The sequence below is a fragment of the Vigna unguiculata genome, chromosome 11 (genome assembly GCF_037176805.1).
Source record: "Vigna unguiculata cultivar grain cowpea cultivar isolate G323 ecotype 2 chromosome 11, ASM3717680v1, whole genome shotgun sequence".
In the NCBI taxonomy this organism is placed as follows: domain Eukaryota; kingdom Viridiplantae; phylum Streptophyta; class Magnoliopsida; order Fabales; family Fabaceae; genus Vigna; species Vigna unguiculata.
In genome coordinates, this window is record NC_140802.1 from 1,745,841 (window position 1) to 1,756,391 (window position 10,551).

At 31.0% G+C, this 10,551-nt stretch overlaps 1 protein-coding gene across 1 annotated transcript; it reads left to right on the plus strand.

The window, feature by feature from the left end:
- Positions 1–1,045: 1,045 nt before the first annotated feature.
- LOC114169740 (RNA-binding (RRM/RBD/RNP motifs) family protein) lies at positions 1,046–8,859 on the plus strand. Its single transcript, XM_028055022.2, has 19 exons — positions 1,046–1,138; positions 1,234–1,399; positions 1,528–1,588; positions 1,828–1,864; positions 2,747–2,877; positions 3,025–3,120; positions 3,211–3,319; positions 3,538–3,671; positions 4,191–4,330; positions 5,269–5,319; positions 5,403–5,485; positions 5,587–5,641; positions 5,723–5,837; positions 5,990–6,491; positions 6,562–6,778; positions 6,874–6,944; positions 7,552–7,720; positions 7,825–7,954; positions 8,045–8,859. Exons 2-19 carry the CDS (start codon positions 1,301–1,303, stop codon positions 8,698–8,700), a joined length of 2,856 nt encoding a protein of 951 aa, XP_027910823.2. The 5' UTR covers positions 1,046–1,138; positions 1,234–1,300; the 3' UTR covers positions 8,701–8,859.
- Positions 8,860–10,551: the final 1,692 nt, after the last annotated feature.

Genomic DNA, 10,551 nt, shown 5'->3' on the forward strand with positions numbered 1-10,551 from the left:
AATTTAGTTCATTTTTAACAAAATTTATTTGATATTTCAAATGTGTTTTATAATAACATTCGAGTTATTTATATCATTTGACACATTTATACTTTGTGTTAGTTGAAAAACACTTTTAAAAATAAGTATAACAAAAATTTGGTTAAATAATTATTTCACACATTTATAAAAAAAGAAATTAATATAAAGTTAAAAAAAATTAATTTTAACTTTTACTAAAAATCAAAAACATATCTGACCCACGTTTTAATATTAAAATAATCAAATATCACAATAATTATTAAAATACATTTTGAAACCAAAATTCTTTCTCCGTTTGACTTCAGTAAAACAATGTTTATGTTTGTTTTATTTCTTATAATTCATCTGTTTTTTTTTCTTACGTACTTACTCTTTCTATTTCATTTTTTTTTCTATAAAACACGAACCCTTTTTCTAATACATTTTGTTATGTAAAAAAATTAACTTAAATCTAAATAATTTTTTAATTTACTTATCAAAATAACTTTAGAAGTGGTATTTCTGTACTTGTTTTTACATTTTATTTTTCATATTTAGAATACATTTATACTTTTCTTCTTCTATTCCAATATAAATATGACTTATATTTTTTAAAGATGACCAGGATGACTATTTTATTTAAATAAACAATTTTTAATGGTGTCTTATTTAACTAAGTCATAATTTAATATTACTTTTTATTTTAATAATTAAGTATATTTTGAAAACAACAGTCATGAAGTTTTTAGAATAACACCATTATTTTTCATTTAAGTTTGCTAAAAACATGCACTATAGCATATTTAGAATAAGTTTGGAAGAAAAAAAAAGAAAAAAGAAAAAAGAAAAAAGAAAAAAAAAAAAAATATATATATATATATATATATATGTGTGTGTGTGTGGGTATCATTTTAATTTAGTAATTAAATAACAGCTAATTAAAGTATTTTTGTTTTGAATAATTAGAAAACCAAACATGTAATTAAAATTTTATAACAAAACAAATTTTACATTTCTTAATAAATTAAGGGATTTATTTCTTCCACAAAACCCTGGTTTACTTGTTCAAAAGCTACAACGCAAATTGCAACCCCTAACACAGACCCAACTCAACTCTGCACTCCTTTCTCTGCCTCAGGTGGCCGCAACGAAATCTTTATTTATTTTTCCATTTGGGTTTTGGATTGAACCAGTAATCGTGTATAATGCTGAAACAAAATCCCTCCTTTACAGATACTAGAATTTTTGGTGAGAAAGGAAGAAGAAGAAGAAGAAAAAGAAAAAGAGGGTGTGAAGAGAGATGGGAAAGAAGAACAAAGTGAAGGAGAATGGAGGCAAAGAGCATTGCCCCTCCACACTTTTCGTCTCCAACTTACCCTATTCCTTTTCCAATTCTCAGGTATTCGTTACTTCCTCGGTTCTTCTCCTTTCATTTGTTTGTTTGTTGATTGGTTACTTTTGTTTTTGTTTTTTTTTTCTGATAATATATCTGTTTAATGTTTTGCCCAAAAAAAAATGTAAAATCAGTTGGAGGAGACGTTCAGTGAGATTGGACCTGTGAGGCGTTGCTTCATGGTCACACAGAAAGGTAATGGTTTAATAACTGAAGTATATTAGATTATGCATGTAGATTATGTATGTGTGTCAACAGGGTCTAGCTTAGTTGTTTGAAAAGGGTGAGAAAATTGTTCTAAACTCCATGGCATATGTTCAACTATTCTACTGGTAAAAGGAAATTATGTATGCGGAGACTTAAAGGCACAAGTGAGGTGTATACTTTTTCTCTTTGTATTTTTAACATCTTTTTCTTTGGTTAATGATCCACAGGGTCAGCACAGCATCGGGGTTTCGGTTATGTCCAATTGTGAGTTTATGTTTAACTTCCAAAGTTTAATTTGTTTTTATCAGTGTCTTTGGTTGTCTTACCACTACCGGTTGTGAGCCTACTCTGAATTTGTTTGGACGAGCTTCTTCATAAGAACTTCTAGGAGAGAAAAACAAGAAGAAAAAATGAGACGGACTTCTTCATAAATGAAAATTAACTTGTGGACAAGTTAAAAAATAAAATTTTAGAGAAGTCAAATGAAAGAGCTACTGCAAACTAGCTTATGTATAAAATAGTTTTAACTCTTGGGGACATTCTTTTTTTTTTGTCTTCCAAAATTTCTCACTGAAAAGTTTGTCCAAATAATATGCTCTCTTTGTCATGACTTGATATTGAATTTCAGGCTTTAGCTTATATCATTGTGTTCTAGCTAGTTCTTTTGATATCGTTTCATGCTTATGCTTTGGACAAAAACTCATTCAACTGAAGCTATCAATAAATTTGAATACTCAGTAGTCAGTACCCGAGTGAAAGTTTCCCCCTTCTGGAAAATATCCTCAAACATGGATTGCAATATGCTCTTCTGCTATTGTATCTCATCAGTAAAACTCCATGATCCTGCCGGGTAATAAAACTTAAATCATCATGGTTTATGAAAATCACTCAAGAAGATATCAATAGTCAAACTTTATTCTGGATGTTCAAGTAACGTAGTGCTTCAATAATATGAAACCTGTCTTCTTTTGATGTTGACTCTGATGTATAGCTGTGTTGTTGTTATTGGTAAATTAATCCACAATCATAATTTGTTTGTATCTCTGTTTTTGTGTGAGACGTATGGCTCTTCTCTCTCACCTTTATTAGAATGAGCAAGTGTGACTTGCCTTTTCCCAGTTTAAAATTAATCATTTCCATGCTCAGTGCTGTTGAGGAAGATGCCAATCGTGCTATTGAGCTGAAGAATGGTATGTCTGTTGAAGGCCGTAAAATTGGAGTTAAGCATGCAATGCCTCGTCCTCCCCGGGAGGATCGAAAGTCAAAACCAAATAAAGGTTGATGATAACTCTATAATTATGGTTCAGCATGCTGTGATATTTTCATATTCCACGTTGTTTGAAAAGACAAGGAAACTATTTTAACCTTGTTTATCCTCTTATTCCTTTGTTTTCTCTTCCCCTCTTTCTTTTGTAATGTAATAGCTGGAACACCAGATGATCTTGTAAAACCAAATGGTGATGATGTAAACGACAGCACATCACTTGGAACAGAGAAGCATGTTTCAATTTTGAAGGAAGGTTGTGAATTTGTTTTTATGATTATTTTATAATCTGCTCATTTATAATTTTCACCTTATCTTATATTTTCTTTTTATTTTTCTTTTCTAGAAGTACAAGTCCCAAGTAAACAAAAAAACTCAAAGAAGCCAATGGAAACGAAAAAATCAGCTCTTTGTAATGATGTTGCAGATGATGGTGGTGGCTCAGAAAAACAGAGGTATTATCTGTTTTTCTCTGCAACTGTTCTTAATCCAACCTTTTTAAATCAGCTAATTTTGATGGAGATAAAAGAAGAATCCAGGAAGCTGATTTTAGCATGGATGTGATTAAGTGGAAATGACTAATGGGATTACCTGATTCCAACTTACTGATGTTTCTTATGTTTGAATTATCTTGTTCCTAAAATGCTGTTTCTTGTATTTTTTCTTTTGACAGGGTTGCTAGAACTGTTATATTTGGTGGCCTCAAGGATTCTGATATGGCTGAAGAAGTTCACAGCCAAGCCAGAGAGATTGGCACTGTGTGTTCCATTAAATACCCTCTTTCAAAGAAAGATCTTGAGCAACATGGTAACTGGATTTTGATATTTTCTGCTAATGATATATAATGTAGATAAAATAGGTTTTTATGTTTATCTAATACTGTGACATGTCTGTTATATTCTATAAGTGATATAAAAAGGTCGTCACTTTTTTTTTTCTTTTAATTGAATAAAACAGGCCTGTTCTTTGCAAGTAAGATTTTAGCTGCTTTATACTTGGTGTAAAGTCATTTTGTGGTTTGTGTGTGAGCTGAGTCGAATTAGGTTTGCTGCTGTCTTGTACTGCTTTAAGTGCATGGTTAATGACCATTATTGTTGTTTTAATGCCAAAACCCTTTTCACATTTTGAACGAATGTTAGTTGTATTTTGTCTCATGTTATCATATTGAGTGCAGATATGGATGTTGAAATTTGTTCTTCCACTGAAATTGTCAAAGACGTGGCTTTCCAGCAAAAACGTTCAACAAGATTAAATACATTATATCACTTATTATTATTATTTTTTTTATTTCTTGGTATTGTGGAATTCATTATGGAAATTTACCAGGTCTCATGCAAGATGGCTGTACGATGGATGCATCGTCTGTACTTTATACAAGTGTAAAATCAGCTCGAGTTTCTGTTGCAATGTTGCACAAAAAAGTGATTAGAGGGGAAACAATTTGGGCCCGCCAACTGGGTGGAGAGGTAAAGTACTTGCCATAGAACTCAACAGAGTCATTACAATGTCATCAGCTCCAGCAAAACATGATATATATATATATATATATATATATATATATATATATATATATATATATATATATATATATATATATATATATATATATATATGAATAACTGCCTGCTGAGAGAAGCTGTACCATTTCGTTTGTATTCGTAAATTTGATTTATGTCTTAAAATTTGTATTCCATGCATCGAATGTGTTTTTCATTTTCTAAAAACTGAGTAGGTCAAAAACCAGTTCTCGTTTTCTTTTTTATGCAAAATTGAGTGCTCATTAGTAGTCTTAAGCTTTTTTCTGCCATTAATCAGGAGAATATGTCGTGCATGGTTTAGTATAAAGGAAGTTATGTAATGGGAATTTGTGATGTGTGCTGCTTCTTTAGGTTTGATAGGATTTTTATTTGGGTTTGATTTTAGTCTCTGTTTCCCATGTTTGTGTGGAAAAGTACTTTCTTATTTGTTGTTTCCATTTTTGTGATGCGTGTTGCTAATAAAGGCTTGATAGGATTTTCACTTGGGTTTGGTTTTAGTCTCTGTTTCTTATGTTGGTGTAGAAAAGTATTTTCTTATTTATTGTCTCCATTTTTGAGTGTGTATTTATTTTCATGACAATATGTTCTTTGAAGTAGGAGATGTATGTACCCTGCTCACCATTTGGAAGTCAGTTTTAGCATGGTTGGAATGCATTTAGTAACTGTCGGCTGTACTTTGTCAGATTCATAGATTCATCAAATAATCTATTAGGTGGTGGGATATAGACTTCATAGTGTTTGTGCTTTGTTGTGTGCTTTTGTTCTATGATTTGTAATTGCTTGTAGGTGAAGTTGACTTCCCTGTTTACCATGTAAGATCTTGAATGAGATATTTGTTTCTTAACTTTCTGCTGTATGTGGGTCAGGGCTCCAAGACTCAGAAATGGAAGCTTATTGTCAGAAACCTTCCTTTCAAGGTTCGATGCATAGAATTAAAAAACTTGAAATAATTGTTTTTGAATTCCTTGATTTCTGACTAGCTGACTAAACATGAATGCAGGCAAAAGATACTGAAATAAGAGATATGTTTTCATCTGCTGGATATGTGTGGGACGTATTTATTCCACAAAAGTCAGACACAGGGTCAGTTCTTTCTACTTTTTATTTATTAAGAGTTTCAATATGCTATCATACGTAATGGTTTCTTAAAATGTTTTTCTTTTCCCATCTTCTCCTCTGTGCAGTCTGTCTAAGGGCTTTGCATTTGTAAAATTCACCTGCAAGCAAGATGCAGAAAATGTATGAACTTTTACCAAGGTTTTATTTTATGTACTTGTTTGTGTTCAGAAATAACCTGCGTATAAGCTTCATCTTTTTCAGGCCATTCAAAAGCTGAATGGATCAAAGTTTGCAAAACGAGTCATAGCTGTTGATTGGGCTGTTCCAAAGAAGATATTTAGTAGTGATATGAATGATACTCGTGCTTCAGAGAAAGGTAATTTTTATTGTGAAGAGGGTACTTTCATTAGCCACTCTTATATTCTATATTTGAAATGAATGAAGTTATGTTATTTTGATGTTTTCTCTAGATCTCATTCATTTTGGATCTGAACTATTTAAATAATACATCCTTTGCAATTTCTGTAGAAGCACAAAACTTGAGTGATGAAGATAGCGATGAGGAGGATGTGGAGCTTGTTGATAAAAGATCTGGCCAAGGAGATGATAATGATACAAACCACTCCAGTGCCATGGTGGAAGAGGGAGCTCCTCCTGAAGATAATTTTGATGAGGAGGCAGATATTGCAAGAAAGGTGCTTAACAACTTGCTTGGATCCTCAGGCAAAGGAGCATCTGAAAACAACGATTCTATGTTGTCCAAAGAAAACAAAGAGTCAAGACCTGATGAAGTTGTTAAGGATGCAAATGGAAAAGTATCTGATGACTTGGAAAAGGTTTCAGGTGCTTCTAAGCCTGACATTTCCAGCATAAACAACTTATCAAATCCTAAGGGAACAGAAGAAGATTTGCAGAGAACAGTTTTTATAAGTAATCTTCCCTTTGAATGTGATAATGAAGAAGTAAAACAACGATTTTCTGGGTTTGGGGAAGTAGAATACTTTGCTCCTGTTCTCCACCAAGTTACCAAGTATGTCACAGTGTTATTTTTCTGTCTATTTCACAGCGCATTATTCATAGTCTCCTTTTACTCAATGCAGGCGACCAAGAGGAACTGGTTTTCTAAAGTTTAAAACTGTAGAAGCAGCTGATACTGCAATTTCAGCTGCTATTGCTGCTTCTGGGACAGGTATTTTGCTGAAGGGTAGACCGTTGAAAGTTTTAAAGGCTTTGGATAAGAAATCGGCACATGACAAGGAACTGGAGAAAGCAAAAAATAATGAGGTTAATGACCACCGGAATCTTTACTTGGCAAAGGTTTGTCTTCTCCTTTGTAACTTTTTGTGGAGTAGGCTGTTGAAGCTGATAGATATGCATAAGATTAACATTCTCATTCAACTAAATTGCAACAGGAGGGACTTATTGTTGAGGGAACTACAGCTGCTGAAGGCGTTTCAGCCAGTGATATGTTAAAACGCCAAGAGTGAGTATTGTGTGGTTTGGAATTATTATTTTAACTCACATCTATCATTTTGGTTATAGTTATTATGTGTGCTGCATTTGAGTGACTTTTTTAATCTCCAACTGTCATTGTTATAATAGACTACTGTATTCTCCATTGAGGGATTGACCATTGGGTCTTGTTAAGTTGTGGAGAATTATGGTTTTCTTTTGAATTCTCCTAATGTTGTGATAATCCTTTGCTAATATGTGCTGCTTTTACCCTATGTGAACGTTAGGAGAAAAAAAAAAAAACACCTGTATTGTCTTCTACTTGTTTTCATTTTTCTTTTCATGTTTAGTAGTTCTTGTTGAGAAAAATCACCAGAAGGTTGAATAAAAGGTTCTTGAAAAGCTTAGATATAATTTCTTGGCACAATCCATTTGGTTGTATAGATCCACAAACGAACAAAATGAGCCATAGGTTCACAATCCATTTTCAAATATCATTACTCGTACTATTCTGGTTTACATGTTATGTTGCATTTGATCTTGCCAATGTGGTGGTTTAAATTCTATATCTTCTTGCTCAAGTGTAAGTTCTTCAGTTGGTGTTTGTGCTCAATATTATTCATGGAAATTTCATATAGATTGGAGAGGAAAAAGAAGACAAAGCTTCAATCTCCAAATTTTCATGTTTCAAGAACTAGGCTCATTATCTACAACTTGCCCAAGTCAATGCATGAGAAAGAACTAAAGAAGCTTTGCATTGATGCAGTCATCTCCAGAGCTACCAAGCAAAAACCATTAATTCGGCAGGTTGGTTGAGTAGATCATAACTACAAGTTGTCAATTATTGTTTCTGTAAAGCTTTAAGGGTGTCATGTTATATTCTAACAAAATAATATACGTACAATATGCAGATAAAGTTTTTGAAAAATGAGAAGAACGGAAAGGTAGCTCAAGAACGCTATTCAAGGGGAGTTGCATTTGTTGAATTTTCTGAGCATCAGCATGCCCTTGTGGCTCTGAGAGTTCTCAACAATAATCCTGGTGAATACCATTTCTCATCATCTCTGAGGATCATATACTATTTTGTACTTTATTTCTGTCTAATTCATAGTTTGCTTTCATTGACACCAGAAACATTTGGTCCTGAACATAGACCAATCGTGGAGTTTGCTCTTGATAATGTTCAAACACTTAAACTTCGGAACGCAAAGCTACAATTTCAACAGCAGGCTCCTCAAGATGACAACAATGGTATGAAAAATGACAAACCTGGCAACAAAGAAGATCACAAGCAGGACAGAAAACGAAAGTCTAGAGAGCATGGTGAACCGGGAAAGGAAACAGTAGTGAATACAAATGGTGAATCAGGTGATACACTGGCAAATGAAAAATCCAAAAGACAGAAAGGCAACAAAAAGAACAAAAGGGCACTGAAAGAAAATCCAGAAGCCTTGTCCATGAAGCCAAAGAATAACCAAAATGGCCAGAAAAATGGTGGTGCATCGGCTGAAGATCAAAACACTGCCCCTAACAGAAGAAAATCAGGAAACAAAGATGATGATACTGGTTTTAGAAAAAGAAAGATGCAGAATCAAGAACAAGAAGCAGGGCAGAAAATGGTTTCGAAGAAACGGCCTAAGAAGAATAAAGGTTCAGTAGGGAAGGACGTAGTAGACAAGCTTGACATGCTAATAGAACAATATAGATCCAAATTCTCACACAAGAGTTCCCAAGAGAATGGAGAGAAAAAACCTTCAAAACAGGTTAGGAAATGGTTCCAATCATAGTCACTTTTTCTTTCTGGTTCATATGAATTTTGTTACCTGTATTATTTTTTTACTGCCTCTGAAAAAGTTTAAGCAATGTAACATTAGTTGCACCATATCTTATGTTTTTTTTCCTTTTTGTCCCTAACAAAATTTCAAATACTGATAAATTTTCTGGTATTTTTTGCTGTTTTTGTGTTTGAGGAATGTATGCAAAATATCTAACAGATTAAACCAGCAAAGTATTATTTAGTAAACTCATTTTTTTAAATATATTTATGCTTAATCTCTTTAATTTCATTATTATTTTTCTTCCATCAATGTCACCATGCCTTTAGTAAAAAAGTTTATACCATTGATTGATTAGAAAATATGATAAAATATACATACAAGGCCTTTGATACTGTATTAAGTATTCAATGCATTTAATAAAATGTAAATTCTCAAAGAAAAAATCTAAATATAGTTGGAGAATAATACAAGACTTTTTTTTTTTTGCAAGCAATAAAATCTGTCTTTTGTAGTTTTGAATTATAAAGAAAGAGTTAAACTCAAAATCTGATTTATGAGTAAATGATGAAAACAAACAATAATGTATCATTGTATTTTAAAACACAATTAAAAAATAAATAAATCACAATTCAATGTTATCTTAAAAGATCAAATACAACTAAAAAAATAAGATAAATAATACACAATCTAAAAAACTAATGTGATATATATTCAATTTTTAACAAATCAATCAAGTTAAATATCGCTCAAATGTTATTCGAAACTTACGACACTAGTACTCTTTGTTTTTAACTTATTAAAGCTAATATACAAAAATTCTTTGGGAAACTAGTTTAAATTTTTAAACAACACATGTAACTTATATTAAAAGGTGTTTAAGGAGGATAAAACAAATTTTATTTTTGCTTAAACAAAGATTAACTTACCAAATCCAAATGCTTTGAAGATATAAATGGACAGAGTTATTTATAGAAAGAAAGATAAAGTTACTTAAAAATATTATTTTTAGATATTTTATTTTGCTTATTTATTTTCTTTCTTTTCAACAATTGTCACTTTTCTTAAAAGCGTAAAATAGGTTGTGCATAGATAGATGTAGGTGAACAAGGAAAGTAACAATTGTCTTTTCTTCTATAGAGTACATTTTTTAAGTTTTAAACTTCTATAGACACTTTCAAATTTTATTTTTTTAGGTAATATATTATTCTTTATATCTATTAAATTAGCACCATTTTGAATTTGATTAGAATTTTAATTTTGTAAAATTGAATTGTGAGCTGATTTTTGTATTTTTTTTCTTGATTTTAAATTAATTAAAAATAAATGATTAGAGAAAACTGAAATTATTCGTGTAGTGTTTAATTAATTAGACAAGTAAAAAATTAGATAACATAAGTTTTTAAAAATAGATATATTTTAAGGAATTATTTAGAAATAATATAAATAAATATGTGTGACAAAGATTGTTAAGAGAAAGTATTTATTTTATCTAAAATAAAGTATTAGTAGGTTAAAATCATATTTTGGTTCTCTAGATCTTATAAAAAAAATTCAATTAAATTTCTAATTTTTATTTGCTTTCAATTTAGTTTCTTTAAAAGATGATCCAGTCAATTTGTACTTTTAATCACTTCACCTAATAAATAAAATTATTTGAATATTTAGACTTCTTAAGTGAAGTGATTTCATTTGTAAATTTTAACGTAAATTTAATATTAATCTAACAAAAAAAACCTAATTATTTCATTTTAAAAATTAGACTAAATCAAACTAAATAAAAAGTAGATATCTAATTAAATTTTGTATAAAAATTAAGAGAGCACAATAAGATTTTAGCCTAAAAACTAATATCATTTTGTA

Bases quoted from the DNA above. Each gene is read 5' to 3' on its own strand.
- LOC114169740 (XM_028055022.2), top strand. From the start codon at position 1,301: ATGGGAAAGAAGAACAAAGTGAAGGAGAATGGAGGCAAAGAGCATTGC. The intron at 1,400-1,527 runs GTATTCGTTACT...ATGTAAAATCAG, and splicing joins ATTCCTTTTCCAATTCTCAG to TTGGAGGAGACGTTCAGTGA. The intron at 3,121-3,210 runs GTTGTGAATTTG...TTTCTTTTCTAG, and splicing joins TGTTTCAATTTTGAAGGAAG to AAGTACAAGTCCCAAGTAAA.